The 27,055-nt window shown below is 38.3% G+C and overlaps 1 protein-coding gene across 2 annotated transcripts; it reads left to right on the top strand.

Moving 5' to 3' along the window:
- The first annotated feature begins 312 nt into the window (after positions 1 to 312).
- On the top strand, positions 313 to 26,856 carry ift88 (intraflagellar transport 88 homolog). 2 transcript variants are annotated; one of them, XM_079169552.1, is made up of 25 exons: positions 313 to 494; positions 1,164 to 1,226; positions 1,696 to 1,755; positions 1,860 to 1,913; positions 2,183 to 2,243; positions 3,482 to 3,551; positions 3,977 to 4,067; positions 4,405 to 4,509; positions 5,674 to 5,776; positions 6,498 to 6,844; positions 7,738 to 7,808; positions 7,899 to 7,985; positions 9,439 to 9,538; positions 12,609 to 12,695; positions 12,839 to 13,025; positions 13,203 to 13,311; positions 13,415 to 13,565; positions 14,344 to 14,459; positions 15,357 to 15,409; positions 15,609 to 15,674; positions 15,770 to 15,876; positions 18,993 to 19,056; positions 23,451 to 23,501; positions 25,489 to 25,596; positions 26,040 to 26,856. In XM_079169552.1, exons 1-25 carry the CDS (start codon positions 414 to 416, stop codon positions 26,159 to 26,161), a joined length of 2,514 nt encoding a protein of 837 aa, XP_079025678.1. In that variant the 5' UTR covers positions 313 to 413; the 3' UTR covers positions 26,162 to 26,856. The 2 variants fall into 2 exon arrangements, with proteins under 2 accessions (XP_079025678.1, XP_079025679.1); XM_079169553.1 differs by lacking the exon at positions 23,451 to 23,501.
- Positions 26,857 to 27,055: the final 199 nt, after the last annotated feature.

The following is a 27,055-nucleotide window of genomic DNA, read 5'->3' as shown; positions in this document are numbered from 1 at the left end:
GAAAGACTGAAATATACTTCATTTTCCACGTCGAAAACAAAGAACGAACCGCATATCCGCCATTAATTAACTGCTATTGTCCATTGTGAGTTAAATATACATTGTTTTAGATGAAACTGATATGCGAACGATACAATCTAGCTGTTAGGTTACATCTGTATCCTAGCAACGGGTGAAATCAGCTTCGACCAATAGTGTTCATGCTAATGGTTGATTGACGTGTAAAGTAACCAATCAGAGGTTCGAGAACGTAAACTGTCCCACCCATGCCGCGTTGAATTGTGGGATTTGAAAATCCTGAAACGACAACACAAACTATCTTCGCTGTTTACCTTTCTGTGTATTTATATAACAGCTAACAGGTTTTGTTTTGTTCGTATTGTTCATGAGCGGTTCGTCACAGAGAGCGAGAGATGGAGAACGTGCACCTGGCTGTGGAGGAGGAGGATCTTTATTCCGGTTACAACGACTACAATCCAACGTTCGACTCCGAGGTGAGTTAGCGGCTATGCTAGGTGAGCTAGCTCTGAAGTTGGCAGCTTGCATGGCTCAAACCAGGAGTTGGATAGATGGATAAAAACAACATAATCATTTAAAATGATTGATTATTGATGAGTATGTAAAGAATAAACTCTGTTGTTTGGTTCTATCTTTGCACTACTGTTTAGTTAGTTAATGTAATATTATTCTATTTCATTGCATTTGTATACTCTATTATTATTATTTTTACTCCGTTACTTTGATTGCTTAAATATATTTTAAATAATTTCCCTTTGCGGGATTAATAATGTCTGTCTGTCTGTCTGAGGAGGTCAGACTGGCTGCTTATGCTCTTTTGAATCCTTCTTAAAAACCTACTTTTATTAGCTTTCACAGGGTTTGTGGCTCGAATTAAAGTGTTATTATTAATGCCACTTCTTAAAACCTTTTTATATATATATATATATATATATATATATATATATATATATGACTATTTCTCATATGTAGATCCTTTTGCTCAATGTTTGCTCTTAGACTGGCTTTAATTGTTTGGCTCCCATTTTTATTTTGTGTTGTAAAGCACCTTGTAACTTTGTTTTGACAAGTACTATCGGAATAAAGTTTATTGTTATTATTGTTATTATTATTATTATTATTATTAATGTTTGACACATTTCCAGGAGTTGGAGAATGATGTGGGCTTCCAGCAAGCAGTGAGGACGAGTCATGGAAGAAGACCTCCGGTGAGTATCTGCTATAGTGTCACTAGATTATGAATGCAAAATATCATCAACTGATACATTATGACATATTACTATACATTACGATTTCAGATGAGCCCCACCTTTAATAGCTCAGCTGCAACATTAAAGTGATGAACACATGAATGCTTTGATGATTATATTACAGTGATGTAATAAACAATATGTGTGAGTCTGAGCCATTCTGCATATTGAGTGCTTTTACTTTTTTATATTTTGTTACTTTTACTTTGGTAATGCAGGAATTTACTTGTAACTGTGTATTTCTACACTGTGATATTGCTACTTTTTTTTAAAGTACTGTACTTAAGACTCATTTTGAGGTACTTTTGTTTGTAAAAGTGTGTGAGAGAGAGAGACAGACAGACGGACAGACAGGAGGATCAAATATGTCCTAATTGCACTAATTAGTTAATATTAATCATAAGATGTCATGTCTTTAATTATCCAGATGACTGCCAAATTTCCTGGCACTGCCATCGGAGCTCGGCCTTTGGCGACTTCCTTTGGAGTAAGTACAATATGACACGGAATAATTCAGAATGTATATAAGTTATATTTTTAGGTAACCGTGCCTATATTATCTCACCCGTCTCATACCTTTTGTTCATGAAGGCTCGGATCCCTTTGGCCTCTTCAATGGGCCGACCCATGACTGGAGCTGTGCAGGTGAGCAGGATGGATGGACCCGCATGGTTTTTATTTAGCGTTAGTTGACAGATCTCACTTACTCAGTGCTTCATGTGGGGTGATTTTAGATCAATATCGGGTTTGTTGTAGGTTTTATAAACACATGCATTTACTCAAAGCGCAACAAGAACCTGCTAAACATTAACAATAGCTTTGTTTTTGGGAAGAAAATTGTGAAAAATGAAGCAAATTAGGAAATAAATCACGATATATTGTCAACATGTTTTGCTATTTTTTAAATGTGACAGGATGGAGCAGCCCGGCCAATGACTGCCGTCAGAGCAGCAGGTTACACCTCCCTGACCAGAGGTCAGTTTCAGACAGAGATGGTCTCACTACACATGTGTTGATTGGGATTACCGCGTGATGATTCAGAGAGAGAGACTGTGTTATGCTAAATTATCTTCAGACTGTGTCTACATTGTGGAAGTTAATCTTCCACATTACTCCGTATCCATTTGAAAACACATGTTTTGCTACGTTTACACTGAGCGTCCACACTAGGCCGGAGTTCTAGAGCACCGAAAACGGATACGTTTGAAAACTCCGGGGTTGCGTTTTCGTGTGGATGGTTTGGAAACGATGACGCCCACACCCGCGTTCGCTACTTGATTGGTTCTTAAGTGTCATGACGTCTATCACGTGACCCTTACCCAGAAGCTCACAAACGACAACATTGATTACCGATCGACTACCAGGTTAATTTAACTTGGACAACTGATTACAGGCGGTGCTGACCGTGTTGTCTTTACTAGCAGCTGTTGTGTTGTTAAAGTCTGCATTATTACGGAGGAAGCAGCTGTTAGTTGAGCGATCAGCGAGCGGCGTGTCCAGCGGCGTTATCAGACCTATGGAGCGGCCGTCTGAAGTCGCGGTTAGCAGTAAATGCTATTCAGTAGGACAGATAGCTAAGCCACCAGGAGAGCTACGAGTGAGAACAGACAACAACGAGGGAACGAGTGAGAGACGTGTGTTGACCACATTTATGGACCCATAATCTAGCAAACTGTTACGTGTAAGTGTTGATTTTAAAGTAAATGTGATGTATGAGAGAGAGAGAGAGAGAGAGAGAGAGCAGACCCGCAGCGCTGTAACTAAGTCTGAAAAATAAAACTTCTAAAACTTTCCACGAACTCTGTCTGTTTGAGTTCATAGAGGAAGATTTTAGAGAAGATCTTAAGTATCAAAGACGACCTTTCATTATTAAAGACTTTATTACTCTGTCGTATTCTTTTTAACTAAGCAACCAATCTACTTCCTGTTTACATCGACACCCACGCGCACGCCCAGTGTACGTGAAGAGTCACGTGATATTCGTTTTCAGGCGTGTTCGTCTGGACGGAGATCGTTTAGTTTGAAAGCGGAGTCGTGTGGATGTAGCCTCAGTCTTAGAGAGACTTTGTCGGCACAGCAGCAGGAGGGTTATTTATCTTATTTTATTGCTTCATAAACTCAAGGACATTTGGCTGTTTGTATTAGCCTGAGCCTCCATGTTTATCTCTAGGATTGTAACTATGCAAACAGTAAAGTATGATTCGTATTTTCAGGCTCCACCTTTGACCCTCTGGGTCAGTCCAGAGGTCCGGCGGCTCCACTTGAAGCAAAGAACGAGGACACGTGAGATCAAACTTTATTTATTATTGCTCCTTTCATACAAGTTAGTGCAGTTCAAAGATATGTAGGTTGTTAACATTTAAACTATCTTTAAACTGTTTCAGTGTTTTGTTTAATATTATATCTGCATCATCTAAGATTAAGTGTTTGATCTCAAGATGCATATTCAGTCAGAATAAAGTACATCATTGTTATATCCAGAGAAGCAATTCATATTACAAGGACAAATTATGTATTTTTGGGTAACATATTATACTACTAGCTAATAAATCAAACTGGTATTATACACATTTTTATTCTCTCCACTATAACTTTAAGTGAAATGCTTCCGTCGCTCTTCACATATAACTGAACGGTCTCTAATGAGCCGGTGGAGAGAGACTCTGACATCACGGCTCAGTGTTTTTGCTGTGTCTGTGGTCCTGCAGGCCCGAGGAGAAGATCAAGATCCTGGAGAAGAAAGTGAACGACCTGATAGACGAGAGCTGCATGGCCCAGAGCATTGGAGCCTTACAACTGGTCCGACTCTGTCAATCTTTAACATCCTGTTTAGTAGAACGTGTCTGTTAGGATTGGGAGAGAGGGGCCTCCGAGTGTAGCAGTGATTCATTTTTCTGTGTGTCAGCCCTTTAGTCTAAATCTTCAGAGGCGCCTTACATTTCCTACCAAATCAACACTGTAATAACGCTTCTGGCTCACTCGCCTTTAGTCGCCCGTACACTGAATTAGACAACATGTAGGGTTTGTAATTCATCTTGACGTGCAGCAGAAACCTGTTCTAACTGAAGCGTTCAAACACTTTCTTTAAGATATGTTTCTCTGCTGTAAATGTTCTCTTGCTGTTGTGTTTCTGCAGGCGCTGGACAAAGCCAAAGAGGCTGGGAGGAAGGAGAGAACCCTGGTGAGACAGAGGGATCAGGCACATCAATCAGAGCACATCAATCTGGACCTCACCTACTCTGTAAGTAACTACAGTTTGCTGTTCATCACAAGTTGTTCCAGTGTCTGTAAATAAACTTCCTTCACTCTTCATTCTTTGGAATATCCACTCGTTAAGCCTGGTTTTTATCAGTCACTTAAAGGTGTAACTAGACCTGTGTTATGCATTTAGTTCATTTGTGTTTTCTCACATTAACTGAAATGTTTCCAACGATGTTCAAACCAGAGGAATCTGTAGTTTTAGTCAAGGTAACGGTGTGTTTTATATTTCGTCTTATCTTCTTTGTGCAGCGTGGTGGTTGTCTGCCAGAAGCTTTCATAAATTGACTTTTTATCCAGTTTTAAGACACATTTTTTACATACAAACTTTAGCTTTTAGTGGTTTTTAACTTTATATTCTAAGCGGATGAAGGATGTTAGTCATCAGACGTCTGGATCTTAAGTAATCAGAGAAACAAGCTAAGCTAACGGTAGCATCGGCTCGGCTATCAGCCTCATCAGAACGTCCAGCGTCCCCCGAACAGCGTCGGAGAAACACCCATTGTTTTTAACGACGCCGCTTCATTCAGTGTTTCAATCTGCAGGTTTGTTTGTTTTTGAGAGGAGGACACTTCTGTGATTCAATCCTCCTGAATGATGAACACTGAAGGAATCCCAACAACTGCAATGAAGACAACAACTCCCATGATCCCACGCTTCTTCACCGCGTCGCCAAACTCCGCCTTTAGTTATTGTTTTGATTCAGAGACAGCAGAAACATACACGCTACATGTACGTTTGAGAAGAAAAAAAATACTTCTTTCATTTGCATATTCAGTTATTATCTGTGATACAGATACACACTCTGTGTTTGAGGAGATATTTAGTGATGAAGTCTAATAATCTTTATTCTCAATGATTCGGTAAATCACTCACCGTCAACCAGCCTTCTTCTTCTCCCAGTGATTCCCTACAGTGTGGTGCTTTAGCACAAATAAGAGAGAGCGAGAGTTATTCTAGCTCTTCTCACGTAAAAGGCTACTTGCACAGTAGCTGCATTGCATTCTGGTCTATTTGGTGGCGCTAGAGAAATGCTCTTACTGTTTGATACAGTAAGTTTTGCCAATTTTCCAACTGGATTAAGAAACGTTTTTTTTTTTTGATTATTATTTGATTTAGAAATGTTGAACGTGTCTGTCGTCACCAGGTTCTGCTGAATCTTGCCAACCAGTTAGCGAACAATGAGATGTTCCCAGAGGCCCTGAACGGCTACCAGCTCATCGTGAGGAACAAGGCGTTCCAGAACGCAGGTGAGCAGATGTCTTTAAACGACGGCTGCCGTCATGAATCCACTCAGTTATGAAGGCAGGACAGAAAATCCTGTGATTTCTGAAGATGGCTGTAAAATCAAAGAGGATGTTTTTCATACTGTGATTGTTTGGCAGTGCAGCATCAAAGTAGAAATTATTTTAATAACAAAAACTTCCTCAAAAGCTAAAATAGTTTAAATAAAACTGTCTTGTAAACCGTAGCACAGGGATGTTAATTACAAAAACACAGGAAACCAAGAAAGATTGGTAATAAGAACCTACATGTACTGTAGAATTTAGAAACGTCCTTATATATGTGGGGAGAAAAATCAATGTGCAATATTACCTTCAAAGTATGTTGACTGTTGCCACAAGCTCTGAAGTAAATGTTTCTGATGGATTACATACAAAGTCATATAAAGTGTATTTCTAGTTATTATCTATTTTGTTTCCTTGTGTAAAATATAATTATTCAAGAATATGTATTTGAGTTATGTTACATTAGCTTTGGCTATCGTGTAACCTGAACATTTATGCCAATAAAGCTTATTTGAATGAAGTGTTTTGTGTGAATTATAAACATCGGACAGCTTTGTGGATACAGGCTGTTTGTCTTAAAATCAACAATAGTCACGTATTGACTTGCGTCACATTATTTGTTGTATCAGTTGTTGCTTTGCTGTGGTTTTCCGTCAAACTGCGTCTTGTGCCGCTCCTCCAGGCCGCCTCAAAGTCAACATGGCCAACATCCACGTCAAGCAGAAGAGCTACACGAAGGCCATCAAGCTCTACCGGATGGCCCTGGATCAGATCTCCAACGCGCACAAGGAGATGAGGATCAAGATCATGCAGAACATCGGTGTGGTCTTCGTCCGCATGGGCCAGTACTCGGACGCCATAACGTCCTTTGAGCACATCATGAGCGAGAGCCCCAACATCAAGACGGGCTTCAACCTCATCCTGTGCTACTACGCCATCGGTGACCGGGAGCGGATGAAGAAGGCCTTTCAGAAGCTCATCTCAGTGCCTCTGGGCATCGACGACGAGGACAAGTACCTCCCCTCTAATGTGAGTGCAGCGGTGTTTATTTATGTAACTTATTGTGGTTATGAAACTGTTCTTTTTCTCTCTTTGTGGGGCTGAAACCAATAGTTCCAAGCTTCATCCGTAACGTTGACATTCAAGTTCTAAATCAATTTTTGACGATTTTCTTCTTTTTGCATTTATTGTGTTTCCAGCTAATATTATTACAATGATACTGTTTTTTTTTATTAATTCCAGTGGTGCGTGTGTGATCCAAACATTTCCAATAACTCCAGAGCGTTGTGAATTCCAACAGATAAATTAAATAATTTCCAAAATTCACAACATGGCGTTTAACTTTTTCAAAACACTTTGACGAGTTATATTCACTACAGAAAGTTTAATAAAAAAGACTTTGTTTTTGTTCTCTTTGTGTTTAGAACATGTTCTGTTTTACTGTAAAGCTCTTTGTAACGGTGTTTTGAAAGGTGCTGTATAAGTAAAGTTTATTATTATTAATACTTAATTCACAATACAGGATTTTGTTGGTCTTTGTAGGGTGATCACGTCACAATAGCTTTTTGTCTCTCTTAGTAATACTATAGTCAATTCAATTCAATAGTTAATAGTTAATTCAATATTCTTAAGATCACAGAACAGTTATTTGGAGTGGCGTATAAAGATAAAATAAAAAGCCTTCAACGTGGTTACGTGGCTGAAAATGTTGCTGATTATTCGCTGAACAAGATTAAACTCTCTCCATGACTGATGATCTGTCTCCTCAGACCTCACCAAGAAAAAACAAATGTCAGTTCTCAAAATGACTCTTCACAACTGACCTTGCACAGAATACTAATATTCAAAGGAAAGCGTTGGGGGTTGTGGAGCGTGGGTCCTGTAAGAACCACCTTAATGTAAATCTCTGTCTCGTCTCTCAGGACGACACCGACTCCGGTTTGGTCATCGAGGCCATTAAGAACGACAAACTTCACACGATGGAGAGAGATCTGTAAGAAACACGTCACACAAAAACACTGGAAACGTGATCTGTGTCGCGTCCTTCTCAGCCTGATGTTGTCTCGTTGTGTACTCGACACAGAAAAGTCCTGACTGAGAAGTACATCATGACGGCGGCCAAGCTCATCGCTCCGGCCATCGAGACTTCTTTTGCCACCGGATTCGACTGGTTTGTTTTTCATCTTCACATCTTAACACCAGAGGGTGTGTGACGTACGACAGCACTCCGGCTCCCTGACAGAAGCTCAAAAACATGATGTTCAAGCTGCTCACTGATATGTGGGTCTGATCAGAGAGGGTCTCTCTGCTGAACTGCATGTTTCAGATACTAAATCTAAATAGTTTGGCACTGAAAATCAAAACGAGGGACTGGATGTCCTCAAGTGTTTTTTCTTGATTCCCTTTATCAGATTTCAGATTTTCCTGGATTTTCCACCCAGTTAGGTCACTCTGAATAAAATATGGAAACAGTTTTTCAGATGAAGCGGAGAGAGGAAAGTTTGCAAACAACAGATCTGCCTCCCTCTGAGAACACCGAGCCAGAAACCACAATTATAAAAGCTATATGTATATTTATATATTTATATATTTATATATTTATGATGGGGCAGGTTTAGGAGCCTGCTGCTCCTGTAGTGAGTCTGTGTGGGTGTTTGTAACCGTCCCATCCTCTCCTGCTTCTCCTCTTTCTCTACGTCTGCGCTCCACACTCACGTTTTTGTTTCTCTTAAACTAGCCGAGCTTCATCGCTTCAGAGGATGTCCTGCAGTGAGGGTGGAGAGAGTAAATACAAACAGTGAAGTAAAAGTGTATTAATGTTATCATTATATTGACTCAAGTAGAAATAAAACTACTTGAGTAAGAGTAAAAAACTTCATTAGATGCAATTTATTACGTCCAAGTACAATTTCTACAAAAGAACATGTAACAAAGTAAATACTCAGCGTTACTACCCACCACTGATTTAATGCCAATAACAATGTGTTTGTAGAAACTTAAGTATAACCACTAAAAAGCTGCTCGGTCACTTAATAATGAATAATAATAACAATACATTGTATTTATTTAGCACTTTTCATACATAAAATGCAGCTCACGGTGCTTCACAATAGAAAATAAGAACAAAAACAAACAAAAATGCATAATTTACATGAAGGCATGTAAAGCTGCATGAAGCAATAAAACATGCAGCGTTGTTCTAAAAGTCAGATGTTATCAGCCACACATGAACGTGTGTCTGAACACATGTGATAGTGTTGTTTTAATAATCCAGTGCATCTTATGTCTTTTTATAGATCATATTTATACAGTTATGGTTACAGACTCTCTCTCTCTCTTTTGAGTGTAACTGATTTGCCAAAAAATATGCACAACAAACAACGTTAAAGATGAATTTATTTCACTAACTTTACATTTTGTATCGCGATCTCTTTTGACCACGACGATCATATGAAGACATCTCATGCATCCGCCCCTTCAAACATGTCTCTACACTATGTAAAGCTACCACGCAGCTGCTTTATTGGTCACATTGAGATAAAGCTAATAATTACATGTTTTTACCCGCGATGCATTAAATGTTACACGGTTCATGTTGTTGTTGTTGTTGTTGTTTGTTTTAGGTGTGTGGACATGGTGAAGAGCTCTCAGTATGTCGAGCTCGCCAACGATCTGGAGATAAACAAAGCCATCACCTACCTCAGACAGAAGGACTTCAACCAGGTCAGTCGGGTTAGATTAAAGGGCCATACCACTCAATTCATTATTATTATTATTATTATTATTATTATTATTATTATTATTATTATTATTATTATTATTATTAATAATAATATCGCTCCTTTAGTCTGTGGTTCTTGCCGCGGTATTGCGTAAATATTTGCCACCTTGTTATAGATTTGATATTTGAGAATAGAGTTAGAAAGCCAGAAGTTCAGCACAATTATTTAACGTGAACGCTTCAAATGTAAAACATCCGTTATAAATAATATCATTACAAAAGTGTGAGTCAGTTAGATAAGAGACCGAACCAGAAACGGAACATTGTCGTACATATGTGTGTGTGTGTGTGTGTGTGTGTGTGTGTGATCTGAACCTGGAAAGAAAACGTGTCATAGTAGCAATTACATTTATACATTGGTAAAGTATTAATAATAATAATCTTTATTTATTATTACAGACTATGTAGTTTGAAGTGCTGTACATTTAAACAGAAAACCTTCCTTTTACAGATAAAGTAAATAACAGTGGCAGGAAGAATTCATGCATTTTTTAAGTGTAATTAAAACATTTCAACAGATGAATAAAAACTGGAAAACATTTTACATTTAAAATGATGAAAAACAAAGAAAGACAGTGAGTGGTATCTCTCTCTTTACATACCTGAAATGTGGCTGATCCGGTCCTTGTCGTCCTTTTTGTTTTATTTTTGTCCATTTTTTTAACGTTGTGTTACCGGGCGGTTATTGACCAGCGTGGTTCACATTTGTCTTTGTTTACATCTGATGCTGTTTCATGAGTGTGCGGCTTCACACTCGTTCTCATTGCCCTCCGTTCTCTCCTGCTTTTGTCTCGTTTCCTTCCCGTCTGCATGCCTAAGGTCGAGGTATGTGTGCCTTCTGTTTCCGTGTTCACGTTTAGACTGTTTGGTTCTTTTTTCCTCTGAAATGTTGCTGCTCGCCGAGAGAAGTTGGAGACGCAGCTATTGGTTCAAAAATCCACAAACCAGGAGGGAGAATCTGTGTGCAGAGCGTAAATATTTAATCTGAAGTTCCTTCTTTAACAAGAGGAACTTTGGTTAAAACTGCAGCAGCCTTCAGGCTTCACATCTGTGGAACATGTTAACAAATTAAGATATATAATCATATCAATACATTGTGTAAAATATATAAATCAACCAGCAATTTGTGAAATTATTAAAACTAAACTTTATCATCATGACATTTTATTTCATCATTAATTTTAATAATAACTAAATATAATTTTAATTTTGCGACATGCACTTTATTTAAAAATGCCCCTTTTTCTGTCTGGTTTTATTTAATCAACACATTTCATATTGTTTAATTTCATAATGACACATTTTAATCGTAATGTCATTGTCACATCACCATTGTCACCATGCTATCATTAATATATGCATATATATATATTTATCTCGATCTCTCGATCTCTCATTTACAAGTGAGACCTGAGTAAACAGGAACAAATAATAATAAAAAGTAACCATGGCAATCGCATGAAATTATAACTAAATTCTTTTAAAAAAGTACAAAAAGGAAATTAAAAACTGAAACAGTCACTCCCACAATCAGTTGAACCTCTAACTCATCGTTTTACTTCCTCTGTTGATATCGGTGTTTCAGTCGACTCGGTCAATGATTCCAGACAAATGGGGCAAAATATCAGACGTCCGTCTACAAAGATTAGTATTTAACTTACTTATGTCCTGAGAAACTAAATATCTTATATTAAAAACATCGCCAAAATACAAAACAAAGAGACGTCGCTTCCACAATCCTTTCCTAAAATATAACGGGAACCTTTCACTCCGTACATTAAGCTCAACCGCTGCTCTTAAGAAGTGATTTTATGAAATATAAAGTGACATAAAGGAGACTTTTGAAGGGCATCTTTACAGAAAAATGTCTAAAAATAAGGACGAAATAACATTTTATTATAAAGAGTTAATTATTTCACAAATTATTATTGTTTTGTACATTTGTGTATTTATTTAATTGATAGTGAACACTTTGCAGCTCCATATATACATCTGATGCATGTGTGTGGTGCTTTGATGCTCTTCATAGACAGTGGTGGTGGTGTAGCCTGCAGCTGTAGTGTAGCTGGTGGTTTTAAAGACTTTTAAACCTTATTGTTGTTGGATAATCTCCCCAGTATATAATCCATTTACAGTGACATGACAACTAATCAAATGTGAGGAGTTTTATTTAGAAAACCCAATATGCATCCTGCGATCATTAAACTCTTTAAATTGTGATTTACTTCATGGTTTATGGTGGTTCTTTACTATGGAAGCCCATTCCCGCCAGCAAAATAAAATAAAAAATCCACCCGAAAAAAATAAAATAAAATAAAATCCACCCAAAAGAAATTATATATATATCCACCCAGATTTTTGCATGTCGTATTTGTTCCGGAAAAAAGTTAAAAAAAAAAAAAAAAAAAGATTATGTTACGACATGCAATTCTACACAAGGTAACTATTACTGGTGACTTTTGTAAATGTTAGATGTTATATATCATTATAAGTATTAATATGTAGAATTGCATGTCGTTTTCATGGAAAGACTGGCGAGGGGATGAAGGGACCTGAGATCGTCAGGAGATCGTGAGGAGATCGCGCATGCGCACTTCTAATCTCTTTTGCTAGCAAAACAAAAAAAACATCATAATCTTTTTTTTTTTTTTTTTTACTTTTTTCAGTTAAATAAAATAAAATAATTAAAAAAAACATCATGATCTTTTTTTTTTGGTTGGATTTCTTTTTTTTTTTTTTTTTGGCTAGAATGGGCTTCCATACTTTGCTCTGTTTTATATACTGTAGTTTTCTAAAATATACATGACACATTCTGTTATTTGCTAAAATAAAGAGTATCTATTAAAGGTATGCCGGCTCAGCAAAAATCACACTAAACTCCAGAAGCTTCAGTTCACGTCATGATTTGATGTTTGATGTTTGTAGGTGTTTTACATACTGGGGAAGTCGAGCTTGTTCTGAACTTTTATAGTATTACTGTCCAGCTTTTACAGCTTGTTGTGTGTCAATCAGGCGGTGGAGACTCTGAAGACATTTGAGAAGAAGGACAGCAGAGTGAAGAGTGCTGCAGCCACCAACCTCTCCTTCCTCTATTTCCTGGTAAGATCCTCTCATTGATGAATTTTAAAAGTGGGGTTGGATTTTAATTTTCGAAGCTTAAAACCCTGAATTAGAATAAATATTACTTAAGTGCTCAAAGGACACTTCAGCACAGTCGATGTCTGATGTTCCACGTGTTACAGGAGAAGGACTACGACCAGGCCGACCGATACGCCGACCTCGCCATGACCGCCGATCGCTACAACCCGGCGGCACTTATCAACAAAGGCAACACGGTGTTCGTCAAGCAGGACTACGAGAAGGCTGCAGAGTTCTACAAAGAGGCACTGAGGAATGATTCCTCCTGCACCGAGGCCCTCTACAACCTGGGTAACGGGAAATAGTGCAGTGGTGGATAACGCAGAGCTCAATTTATAGTATAGTAACCGTAAAAGAGTCCTTTTGACAAAAACAATCAAGAAGAAAGAAACTTCTTATCGTATCAGACCAGAGTTCGTTCATCTACTTGATTGACAGTTTTTTGGCCTCTATATCCACTCGTCCCAGGTCTGACCTATAAAGGACTGAAGCGTCTGGAGGAAGCTCTGGAGTGCTTCCTGAAGCTCCATGCCATTCTGAGGAACAGTGCCCAAGTCATGTACCAGCTGGCCCACCTGTATCCTACTGAGAATGTTTCTGGGACGTTTTTTCCATTAAGGGATTCAAACCTGTCCATTCCCATGTTGAGCATCTGTTGGTCCTTGACTCACCGGCATCAGGTATGAGCTTCTGGAGGATCCCCAACAGGCCATCGAGTGGTTGATCCAGGTCTTGAGTGTAACCCACACGGACCCCCAGGCACTGGCCAAACTGGGAGAGCTCTACGGGGCCGAGGGGGATAAGTCCCAGGCTTTCCAGTACTACTACGAGGTACCACAGTATTTTAATTTAACATTTAATCGTCAAAGAAACATTTCAGCATTAGTTGACAATAGAGAGGCGAAGTGGACCACCATGGGACCTTTTTTAGGAAAAGATATGTATAGTACAATAATTATTTGATCCTGTTTGAATTGTGCCATGAATTACACGTTTGTCAATTTAAAAGATAATTTAGCAAAATTTTGAAAATGTTGAAAATATTTTTTTTTAGAAAGACAATACACTCAAAAGTGTCGTACGTGACGTTTCTCTCTGAAGCTACGATGTCTGTGTGTTTTCATACCAGAATTACCTCGTTCTTTCTCTTCCCGGCAGATAAAAAGAGTCGCTGAATAAAACACATCAGGGAAGAAACCTGTACATTTGTGCGTGAAACATAGCGAAGTTAGCTAGCTAGCTAGCTAGCAAGCCGAGCTAACAGCCGTGTTGGTGACGTATATTGAGCGTAGCAATGCTAACGTGGGTGATGAGATACTAACAATGAATAAATAATGAATACGTTAAAAGAACATATGGCACAAGACAAAAACGAGATAATAAGAGACTTCTTCCGCCTTTCTCCTTCTTCTTATTGTGTTGAGTTTCATGGCGGTTGGCTTCCATAAGTGTTGCATCAGCGCCCCCTGCTGGACCGTCTCTTGCTCAATCTATTCCAGCATTGCCGTGGCGTGTGTGAAAAGGCGGCAGACGGAAATGTTCCTGAATGTGGCGCACGTGTGTGAACAGTAGAGAAATAACCGATGTGTCGGGTGTGTTTGCCATCCAGTCCTTCAGGTACTTCCCCTCCAACATCGATGTGATCGAGTGGCTCGGGGCTTACTACATCGAGACCAAGTTCTGCGAGAAGGCCATTCCGTACTTTGAAAGAGCCACACTAATACAGTAAGACACCACCAGCTACAGTAACGATAACAAACCTGGGTAAAGTTGAGAATTGCAGCAAGTAAGGCCAAAAAACTAGTATTTTTTTTGGTAAAGTCAAGTTCATCTTCAGAAATATCTCATGTTCAAGTTGTAGTTTATAGAAACACATATTTAGGACCAAAACACAAACCCAGACCTCTGAGGTCTTCTGGTTCAGGTCTGCTTTCTGTCTCCAGAGTCAAAATGAAACGTGAAGAAGCAGCGTTCAGTTTTTATGCTCCATATATCTGGAACTATGCTGCAACGCTCACTTCTTTTAAATCCTGATTTAATTAAATCAAATAATTTAAAAACATACGCTGTAACTTTCATTCCTGTGTAGCTTGTTTTCATTTTCTGTTCTCTGAACTCTTTAGTTATGTTGTGTTTCTTGATGTTTTTTGTAAAGAGCTTTGAATTGCGTCGTTTAAAAACGTATGTGCAATATAAATAAACTTAATAATAAACTAATACATCTTAAAAGAACTACACTAAAAGGTTGTGCAGTCAAATGCGGTGAAATGCATCTATAAGTATGATAAGACTCAATAAGATTAAGACAATAATAAATGAGTTATTCAGTAATCTAACCGTCTGGAGGTCTTTAAAGTGGCTTTTAATGATGTTATTTCTACACTTTTCCGACATGATGAAGTGGTTCGTGTCTTATTACATCTTGTTTTGATTCATGTCTTCTTTCATCAAACATGAAGCTTGTTCTCATCTGGAAGTTGTTCTTTTTGTTCTTGATCACAGACGCTCAAGCCTTCCAGCTGAATTCAGAATTGATCTTTTTTTAAACTACCGATCTCTCCCTTTTATAAAGAAAAGTCATCGCCGTGCAGTTTGTTCGTACTGACTTGATGTGTTTCTCAGACCCACGCAGGTGAAGTGGCAGCTCATGGTGGCAAGCTGCTACAGAAAGAGTGGTGAGAATGATTCTTGGCATATTTTAAATAACATTTAAACTTCTATTCTCAGTCAATTTGAGACTGAAAACCAGATAACAGAAAAGTAGATTCAATCCACATTGGAATTCCTAAACTCTGTCATTCAGAACTATTGAACGAGCAACGAGCTCAATTAAAGTTATAAACATAAATCTTTTTTCTTTTTCTTTCTTCACAGGAAACTACCAGAAAGCTCTGGAAACGTATAAAGACATTCACCGCAAGTTTCCAGAAAATGTGGAATGTAATTCATCCCGTTCCTTACACGACTTTAAACAGCAGACGATGGATTTGACTGATCAGTGTAAAGGAAATATAAATGTGTTTGTGTTCGTCCAGGCCTGCGTTTCCTGGTGAGGCTGTGCACAGACATGGGGTTGAAGGAAGTTCAAGAATACGCCACCAAGCTGAAGAAAGCGGAGAAGATGAAGGAGATCAGAGAACAGGTATGTCTTATCTGTCATGAGCCGTTACAACCTGATATTTATTCACCCTTTAACTAGTTTATAAAAGCTTTTCTAGTTGTCATCACTTGGTGTCCGATAGCTCTTTGTTGAGAAGATGTGGCACACAGGAGGCTATGTCGGTTACCTTAATAACTAATGTCGCTGAATAAACTGCAGAGACAAAACTCCGACTTCATTCAACTTCAAGAGTCACAGAACTGGTCACGGCGTTGGATTGACGATAGATCTTTTAGTTTTGTTCTGCAGAAAACCCCCACAGCAGTGAGAGCACCACAGATGGAGATAAGATGAAACATATTCTGGATTATTAGGATGTTTAGTAGTGTGGTTGTATGAGACACCTAAAAGAATCAGTATCAGTTTAAGTAAACGTTGTATTTAGAGTATTTTCACTTCTTTATCTCGCTGTTATTCTGCTCTCTTCAAAACCACCAGACTCCGTTGGGAAAAAAAACCTATGATTTCACTTCACAGAACACAGATGTTGCTGGTCTACCGCTGCCTCCGTCGGTTTGTGTTATTGAGTGACTGGTGAATCCAAACCCCAAAGTCACTCTACAACACAAACACACTAACTGATGGAGGCAGCGGTAGACCAGCTGTGTTCTGAGAGGTTAAATGACCTTTTTGTTGATGGAGTCTGTTGTCTTTGGTGAGTCCGAACTAAAATCTGAATTGTGCCTTTAAGGATCAAAAGCCTTATACAAGCGAGTCAAATAATAAGAACTTAATTAGGAATTCATCTGAATAATGTTAACATTACGCAGCCTCATGCATGACTTGGCTTTGGTATATTACGGACCTTTAGTGAGCTTTCGTTAATGATCTTTTCCTCACCGATGTCTTGGCGTCCTGTCGTCTTTTCCTGGACAAGAACACGCTGATTGAAAACATGCGCGAGTCCTTTTTGCCGTAAAACGGTTCAGTGGTCACTGCAGCTCCAGCAGTGCATGAAAAACATCTGTATTTCTCCTCTTGTTGATTTTCCACGAATCTTAACGGTGTTCAGAGGAGAGCGGACGGTTCGTACGTGATGCACAGCTGCTTAACACGTGGCTGACACCTTGAATGGGTCAGATACGTGGTTCTGTTATAGAAAGCCAGGATGAGTGTTACTGTGTTCTCTGATGGTGGAACTGAAGCCTGTGTTTTCATTATCAATCGACACCCAGAATAGCTCGAGACGTCTGCGTGTCCCTCGATTGGCGAGCACAGTTTGCTTGTCTCTGATTGGTTTCAACAACACATCCAACATCAGACCTGCTTTAAATGTTCTCCAGACTAACTCTAATCCTCTGCTGTATTCCTTACTTTGTGTCGTCCTTTTTGGATACTAACACTTTATAATAAACATAATTTAAAAATGGTGAATTTATAGTTAAGTCCTTTTACAAAAACAGTGATTTTTACACCAAAGTCACACAAACAAACCCTGTTTGAGGCAGCAGTAGAGCAGCGACTCCTGTGGTCTGTGAGGTAAAGTTACTGTTCTAGTGAATGGAGTCTGGTGTCTTTGTAGAGATCATAGATAACAGCTTCAGTTCCCGTCATAAAGGTCCGTCTGACATCAAGATAAAGAGGCGAACACATTCTAAATATAGCGTTCAACTTAAACTGATATAGATTATTTTAGGAGTCTAAAATACGTCCACAGCAGAACATCTACTGTAGTGAACCACTGACTGTGGAGAAGTTACTCATACAAACGCACTTAAAAACAGCCAAACTACCCTTTAAGGTCCTCACCCAGAATAGATGACGGGCCGGTGGGTCTGGGGTCAGTCAGGTTTTTTGAAGAAGGCGTGATTCAGAGTAACAGAGCCGCGTGCCGTCAGAGCCAGGAACAGATGAGGACGACGACTTTGTCAAATCACAAACAGCTGCTCTTAGATCAGCCCGGAGAAACAATCCTGCAGAGAGCGAGAGAGAACCAGACAGAGCCAGAGCGCTGACTCATCCATCCCAAAATGTTCCAGACTGAACTGATGCTGCTCACAGAACTGCGTGCTGTATGAAATGACGAATGAGAGACTGATTAGCAGTATGCTAAATGTCTTATTTTACCATGGAAATTCCCATAGCTATGGAAGTCATGAGTGGCGAGTGAGGAAAAAAATATTTTCTAAGTCGGATGTAAATAGTTTTCTCTCCTGTGTTTATAACTTAAGAACAGAACTTAAGAAAATCTTTTTAAATTCATTAAATCATTCATTTTTATCTGTGAAACAGGTGAAAAATGTTATTTTATTTTAGTCCCAATCATTTTACTTTTAGAATTTTTTATTTTGTCAGGATTTTTTTCGTGTTTGTTGTTGTAATACAATTTTTATCCACAAGAGGCTGATTTTCCCGGACGGGAAGATTAAAAATACATTAATATCCAAAAGAAAGACTTGACTCTAATGTTACATAACGTTCTAACACATTATATATGTACTTTGTGTTTAGAGTCAAATGGAGACATTAAAACTCACCTGGAAAATAACAGGAATGCTTTTAGTCCTCTTAAGAATTTTGTAGCGGTGCACTTCAGCCTCTTGTGGCCGAAATGAGTATTACAACAACAACAACAAACACGTTTTCACTTCCCAAAACTTTTAGTTTCACAGATGAAACAAATGTGAAAGGAAGATTATCCTGAACTGTGTTATAAACACAAGAGAAAATACATTTCAGAGCAGACTCGTAAAAACTTCTCTCTCAAGGCTTCCGTACATTTCTCTGTTTTATTATCTAAACATTGTGTCTCCGTTTGCTAACACAAACTGGTAATATGAGACTTGGTTACACGTGACATTTATACCCGTTTTCTCATTTATTAAGGTCACATTCCACTTGAATTTGTATTTAAATGTTTCTGCTCAGCTTTTTGTTGATGGCATTTGTTTTAAAAATAGTTTTCGAGTGACTTAATTAATGAGACACACATGGAGAGACGAATAATGAGACTAAAAGATGTCACCAGAATCCAACAGTCTAGCATGAAATGTGTTTTTATTCACCACAGAATCCTGATCTGATTAAAAATCACATTTTATTTAAATTAAAACATTTTTATTCATAATCCCACCCTTCTTCTTTCTCTGTTCCTGCAGAGGGTGAAGTCGGGGCGGGAGGGCAGTGCCAGAAGTCGTCGAGAAGGAAGAGAAGGCAGCGCTGGTGAGTCTGTCGTCACCATAATACCACCAACATACAAAGATCCGGCTGTGTGTCGGTCTGGAAATGTCTGGTGCAAAGTAATTAATCTAATCTAATCTTCAAACGTCTGGGGAGAAGTGTGGACTTTAAACATCAACTCTGTTTGGGACAGTTCTAAATGTGTCTATTTATTACACAACGTTTTGAAAATCAAGAACTTAAAGCTAGAATTGTGCTTGTTCGGGTTCTGACGTTTTATATTGAAAAATAAGATGCATCTAAGGAGACATGGGGGAGAAAATATAATAGATGGGTGAAATATTTCACTCTCCTAGGACGAGGAACCTTGAGATGCGCTCACGAGCTAATTCTAGTTCATGGTCTGATGAACAGGAAAATCATCAAATTCAATGGCCGATATTGTTATTTTCCAAATTACTGTAGCGGTAAACAGGACTAAATGGAAAAGTGTTGCGAGAGAACGCAAGTTTTTTTTTTGAAGAACTCAAAAGCTTTTTGGAAAAACTCAAAAGTTTTGAGAGAGAACTCAAAAATGTTTTGGAAGAACTCAAAAGCTTTTTGGAAAAACTCAAAAGTTTTGAGTTCTCTCACAAAACTTTTACGTTCTCAAAACTTTTTTCCAAAAAAAGCTTTTGAGTTCTTAAAAAAAAACCGTTTGAGTTCTTCCAAAAAAAACTTTTGAGTTCTTAAAAAAAAAACGTTTGAGTTCTTCCAAAAAAAACTTTTGAGTTCTTAAAAAAAAAACGTTTGAGTTCTTCCAAATAAAACTTTTGAGTTCTTAAAAAAAAAACACTTTTGAGTTCTTCCAAAATTTTTTTTTGAGTTCCCTCAAAAAAGTTGAGTTCTCTTGCAAAACTTTTACGTTCTCAAAACGTGTTTTTCCAAAAAACTCTTGAGTTCTCGCTCAAAGCCTTTGAGTTTTTCCAAAAAACCTTTTGAGTTGAGTTTTTCCAAAAAACCTTTTGAGTTGAGTTCTTCCAAAAAAGTTATCTCGCAAAACTTTTAAGTTTTTCCAAAAAGATTTGGAGAGAGAACTAAAAGGTTTTGCGAGAGAACTCAACTTTTTTGGAAGAACTCAAAAGTTTTGGGGAAAAACTCAAAAATGTTGCGAGAGAACATATATGTTTTAAGAGAACTCAAAAGATTTTTGGAAAAACTCAAAAGTTTTGAGAGAGAACTAAAATGTTTTTTGGAAGAACTCAAAAGCTTTTTGGAAAAACTCAAAAGTTTTGAGTTCTCTCACAAAACTTTTTTCCAAAAAAAACTTTTGAGTTCTTAAAAAAAAACCGTTTGAGTTCTTCCAAAAAAAACTTTTGAGTTCTTAAAAAAAAAACACTTTTGAGTTCTTCCAAAAAAAACTTGAGTTCCTTCAAAAAAGTTGAGTTCTCTCGCAAAACTTTTACGTTCTCAAAACGTGTTTTTCCAAAAAACCTTTTGAGTTGAGTTCTTCCAAAAAAGTTATCTCGCAAAACTTTTAAGTTTTTCCAAAAAGATTTGGAGAGAGAACTAAAAGGTTTTGCGAGAGAACTCAACTTTTTTGGAAGAACTCAAAAGTTTTGGGGAAAAACTCAAAAATGTTGCGAGAGAACATAAATGTTTTAAGAGAACTCAAAAGCTTTTTGGAAAAACTCAAAAGTTTTGAGAGAGAACTAAAATGTTTTTTGGAAGAACTCAAAAGCTTTTTGGAAAAACTCAAAAGTTTTGAGTTCTCTCACAAAACTTTTTTCCAAAAAAAACTTTTGAGTTCTTAAAAAAAAACCGTTTGAGTTCTTCCAAAAAAAACTTTTGAGTTCTTAAAAAAAAAACACTTTTGAGTTCTTCCAAAAAAAACTTGAGTTCCTTCAAAAAAGTTGAGTTCTCTCGCAAAACTTTTACGTTCTCAAAACGTGTTTTTCCAAAAAACCTTTTGAGTTGAGTTCTTCCAAAAAAGTTATCTCGCAAAACTTTTAAGTTTTTCCAAAAAGATTTGGAGAGAGAACTAAAAGGTTTTGCGAGAGAACTCAACTTTTTTGGAAGAACTCAAAAGTTTTGGGGAAAAACTCAAAAATGTTGCGAGAGAACATAAATGTTTTAAGAGAACTCAAAAGCTTTTTGGAAAAACTCAAAAGTTTTGAGAGAGAACTAAAATGTTTTTTGGAAGAACTCAAAAGCTTTTTGGAAAAACTCAAAAGTTTTGAGTTCTCTCACAAAACTTTTTTCCAAAAAAAACTTTTGAGTTCTTCCAAAAAAAACCTTTGAGTTCTTAAAAAAAAACCGTTTGAGTTCTTCCAAAAAAAACTTTTGAGTTCTTAAAAGAAAAAACACTTTTGAGTTCTTCCAAAAAAAACTTTTGAGTTCCTTCAAAAAAGTTGAGTTCTCTCGCAAAACTTTTACGTTCTCAAAACGTGTTTTTCCAAAAAACTCTTGAGTTCTCTCTCAAAACCTTTGAGTTTTTCCAAAAAAACTTTTGAGTTGAGTTCTTCCAAAAAAGTTATCTCGCAAAACTTAAGTTTTTCCAAAAAGATTTGGAGAGAGAACTAAAAGGTTTTGCGAGAGAACTCAACTTTTTTGGAAGAACTCAAAAGTTTTGGGGAAAAACTCAAAAATGTTGCGAGAGAACATATATGTTTTAAGAGAACTCAAAAGCTTTTTGGAAAAACTCAAAAGTTTTGAGAGAGAACTAAAATGTTTTTTGGAAGAACTCAAAAGCTTTTTGGAAAAACTCAAAAGTTTTGAGTTCTCTCACAAAACTTTTTTCCAAAAAAAACTTTTGAGTTCTTCCAAAAAAAACTTTTGAGTTCTTAAAAAAAAACCGTTTGAGTTCTTCCAAAAAAAACTTTTGAGTTCTTAAAAGAAAAAACACTTTTGAGTTCTTCCAAAAAAAACTTTTGAGTTCCTTCAAAAAAGTTGAGTTCTCTCGCAAAACTTTTACGTTCTCAAAACGTGTTTTTCCAAAAAACTCTTGAGTTCTCTCTCAAAACCTTTGAGTTTTTCCAAAAAAACTTTTGAGTTGAGTTCTTCCAAAAAAGTTATCTCGCAAAACTTAAGTTTTTCCAAAAAGATTTGGAGAGAGAACTAAAAGGTTTTGCGAGAGAACTCAACTTTTTTGGAAGAACTCAAAAGTTTTGGGGAAAAACTCAAAAATGTTGCGAGAGAACATATATGTTTTAAGAGAACTCAAACGTTTTTTGGAAGAACTCAAAAGTTTTGTATGAGAACGCAAATGTTTTTCCAGAGAATGCAAAAGTTTTGAGAGAGAACTCAAAAGTTCTCAGGAGAACCCAAAAGTATTTATCTATTTTTCGCCCAGCTATTGTTTTTTTCTGCTATGTTCCTTCAGGGCCTCCGTAGCAAAGTACTTAGATTTGATTGATTTGTAAGTTAGATTTGATTGATTTTTGAGTACTAAAGTATTGAAAGCAGTATTGTTTAGTGATCTCAAACTAGTCATCACAATAGCATCAGGGCTTTAAGTGTATAGTACTTTTATTTATATTTGGGTGGTTTAAGTCAGAATCAAAGCCTATAATCAACACTTGCTGTCCGTCATCACCTCTCTCTCCTGTCTGTTGTCCACACATGCTGCTGGACAGCAGGCGTCTCCACTCCGGTGCTCAGCTCTCCTAAGAAGGCCGGCGTTATTCCGGGTATACTTCCCCACACCACTCTTCTTTAGTCTTCATGTTAAAGTGCATGAGAGCAGCTGTTGTGGGATTGTGGCTGTAAACATTGACAATGGAGCCTCGTCTTGTTGTAGGATAAGAGTGTTCAGTAGCTCTAGTAGGAGGGAAGTCGTAGCACTCCTTCACTAGAGATCCACAACAAACACACATTCTCTCAGACTGGCTTAAAGTTGGCTCATCGGCAGATTTCAAAACGCAATCCAGACAAACTTCGAGAGCTGCCAAAAGCTGTAAACGAGGCCCAGCTTTTAGCTCTCTCTCTTGTGCAGCGGAGTCCTTTTTATTGTAGTTAAATATATATATCGTGCACCTGCTAATGTGAGTTCTGCCTCACCCTGCCAAGACGTCCATTATTCCTCCATGTCCAGATAAATTAGATCAGATTAGAAGTTGTTTTCCATTTAGTTTCGTGCTGCCAGACCTGTAGCTGGGTCGAAACATGTTTGTACCCTTAAATATTGGTTATGACACGTTTTTAAGTTCTTTAACTAAACCTTAAACCCTCTTCTCACTTTCTTACGGCTCATCAGAGATGGATGTTAAAGCAGGTGAGAGAATGAAAGCTGTAAAATGACACATCAGCTCTCAGCTCTCTGTAATCGCCTCGTTTTCTTCTTTGTGTGCAATGATCTTTATTCCAACGCTGTAATCTTTCTGTGTCTTTCTTTCTGCTCCTCCGTCTCTTCCGGCTTCTTCATCTGTTCTCTCTCGTGCTTCCTGTTTGCTCTCCAGCGTCTCAGTCTGAGTCTAAACAACTGAGTCCACTGTTGGACTCGGGGAGAGGTACGTAAAGTTTGCACTCCTGGACTCTCGGATAACGAGATCTGCTGTCTGATGTCAATATCTTTGTACTTTTCTTTGACTGCAAGATTATTTTCTCGTAGCAGAGTATTTCTAAACTGTAGTATTGGTATTTTTACTTGAGTAAAATAATGGAGTTCTTCCTTTTCACAAGCAAGAACAACTTTATCCTTGAAGCACATTCATTCCTTCATTTATTCATTCCTTCATTTAAGGAGCAACACAGAAGAATGGAAACACTGGCTCTACACCAGTTTATTAACATTTGTATTTTATAAAGGTACTGCATGTGCACAATCGTACCTTTTTACTTACTTAATACTTTCTGACACATCAGAAGTGGAAAAGTTTAGTTTAGAAACGTTCTGGTTTAAAACACCTGAAGCTGCTCCAGAAATCTTCTGACAGGCAGCTGTGATGTTGGGCTGCGATCAGTGTTTACTCTGAGGAGGAGGAGGAGGAGGAGGAGGAGGAGGGGGAGGAGGAGGAGGAGGAGGAGGAGGAGGAGGAGGAGGAGGAGGAGGAGGAGGATGAGGAGGAGGAGGAGGATGAGGAGGAGGAGGAGGAGGAGGAGGAGGAGGAGGAGGAGGGGGAATGAGGGATCGCCCACCCACCCAATCTTTCAGATATTTGAGAAAAACCTCAAGTGCACCTGAGAGTTTTCCCTCTTCTCTGTAAAGTCTGCATGTGTTCAGCCTTGTGGAGTGAGTGTGAGTCCAGTTTGTTTTTTAGCTTCTTCAGTTTTTCTCCCCTAACTTTTTTTTGGTGTTCTTATTCTCTCTGTGCAGATAACTTGCAGTAAGCCTTTTCAAAATGTTTTTCCCAAATAAGTTTGAGCAGGAAAGTGAGTTTCAAAAGCCAGAGAGTTGACTCATCGATATCGATCCACGTCTCTGAAAAAGAGAAGAGAAAACCTCTGAGACGTTATGAGCACAACCGTCTCAACTTTGATCGTGGAAACTGTTGCACACGATCAAGTTCAGGTCTGGCTTCCGGCCCGGCGTGTCTCGTGTATTATTAGAGAAACCACTGCGTCCATCCAAGAAAAGGAAAAGTGTCTGACATGTTCCGGCCCAGCTTTCAGTCAGCGGCCTCGTGTGCGCTGATTCTGGATCCTGTTTTCCAGCTCGCTGCCGTTGCTCTCCTCGGTTTCCTCGGTTTCCTCGGCTACCTGGCAGCCAGATGTTTGCTGCTGTTGAGTGTAATCACATCTGTCCTTCAGCTCACTGCGGCGCTCCGTCAGCCCGACAGCCAAACCTGCAGCCAGATAGTCTCGCTGAACGGCTAATTTGGAAAATGGAACTGAAATTCTGATTTGGTAAAAAAAAAAAAAAAAAATGAAAAACTCAAACCACATATTTGTGTTCTGAGTATAATTTACATTTAAATAGTTTGGTGTGAGGCTGATCTGTAGCGTACTTTAGTTAGTTAGTTAACGAGCCAGAGGAGTCAAAATACTGTAAATACTAAATCGTTTATCTTTATTTATTTATTTAGTTTATCTTTACAACATGTATAAAAAACTAAAAAAGTAAAGAAAATATCCAGTTTAAAATGTTTGTTAAAATGTGTGTGTGGCGCTGTGTGGGTTCGTCAAGACAAAACACACACACACACACACACACACACACACACACACACACACACACACACACACACACACACACACACTCAGACGTTTCATACCGTCCTGTCTCTGTCTCACATCTCCACCATGTTGACTTTTCACAGTGTGAGAAGAAACCGTCTCACTCTCCGTTTGACCTCCGTGAATCTTTGAGTTCTATTAGTTGAAAAATGTGTTAAAGATCCAAAAGTCACGAGTTTCTCACGCTTTTTATCTGACAGCTGGAGGAACATTTAAACACCTTTTGTTACGGTCAGAATTAGCTAAATATACTCAATGATGTGCTTTTTGAAGCAGTGGTTCTGAGTGTGTGTTTGTGTGTGTTTGTGTGTGTTTTTGCAGACAGCGGCCTCAGCAGCAGCAGCACCAAAGGAGAGCGGCTGAGCGCCAAGATGAGGTCACTTCCTGGTTCCAATGAGCCCTACGAGGCCAGCAGCCCAAAGGAAATAGGTGAGGAAGCAGTTTATCTCTCTCTCTCTTCTGTAACGGATTACATGATACAAGCTGCCTCTCACTTATTCTCTCTTATCTTTGAGCCGGTTGTGTTCTTCAGTTTCACTTCAACCACCAGTCTCACATATTTACATACGAAGTAAAGAGAGAGAGCAGTTTGGATGAATTGCGTATTCTTGTTGTTCGTTGGCTTTTTGTTTTTAATAACTGATGATTTAAATATAGACTGTATGGAGCCAGTGGTGGAGGTGAAATGCTGCCCCTTACATGTTTGTTTACACCTTTTTAAAGTGAATTCAGCATCTTCTTCAGCAACAAAGGCGTTTTAAGAAGCTCTCGCTGCTTTGTGAAGACATTTAAGAGTTTGTAGAAATGCTCTTAGACTTCTGAGATCAATACATTTTGATAAAATTAAAATCCTGCGCTCCTCTCGTGTGCAGATGCGTCCTACGTGGACCCTCTGGGGCCTCAGATGGAGAGACCGAAGACGGGAGCCAAGAGGCGCGTGGAGGACGACGACTTTGCAGACGAAGAGCTGGGAGACGACCTGCTGCCGGAGTAGCTGCCTTCATCGTTACAGACGTTACTGTCGGGACGTTTGCTCTTTTGTCACCAAGAGCACAAAAACGAAGCATCTCATACTCTTCAGCTAAAAGATGTGACAGGATGAAGACCTCAATTTGAAAAATAAAGAACTGTACTGTTGTGTAGTAACTCCAGAATTGGATTACAAAGTATCTAACAAATAGAAAATAAAGAAATCAGTGCGACATTGTCCAGTGACTCTGATATTCCACTTCTGAGTCGAGAGTGAAGTTTAGCATTCTGGATCTATTTCCCACTCTTTCACTTTGAATGACTGAAAACAATCAGAAAGCAGATTTGAACCTTTTCTTTGAACGCTCGTATCATTCATATCTGATGAAGTTTTGCAGAAATTGTAGATCTTTCTGGACAAACTGTTCCTCTGAAGGAGGGAAACGAGTTCTTCTCACACAATAGTGTGAACGCCCCGAAACACGAGGCGGCATTTAACCTCAGCTTTTGGGCCGCGGAGCCAAAAACAATGAAAACACATCGCTGTCGTAATATTTTTGACTGTGATGTATTTTTCCGTGTGTGTGTGTGTGTGTGTGTGTGAGCCTTCTGGAAAATCCATCAACACGATACAACAAATGTATGTAATCCGTTCATTCCACGTCCTGTTCAGTTCCCTTTTTTACATTCTGTGGTTTATTTATTATTTTCTTTCTTTGTCGTTTGTTTGTATAATTAAAAGAGAAAATATTTTACATATTCAAGAAAGAGTCTGTTTGTTTTCACTGACAATCTGAGTTATTAATGTAGATTATTTTAATGAGGCAGCAGATTAAACCGAAGGTTAAGTGGAGGATAAATTGTATTAACTTCAGCTTTAAATGTCTTTTTACGTGCTTTCATTTAAAGTGACGGGGAG

Source organism: Pholis gunnellus (assembly GCF_910591455.1).
Source record: "Pholis gunnellus genome assembly, chromosome: 12".
Lineage (NCBI taxonomy): Eukaryota > Metazoa > Chordata > Actinopteri > Perciformes > Pholidae > Pholis > Pholis gunnellus.
The sequence above is the reverse complement of the archived record's forward strand: the minus strand, read 5'-3'. Positions and strand labels throughout refer to the sequence as shown.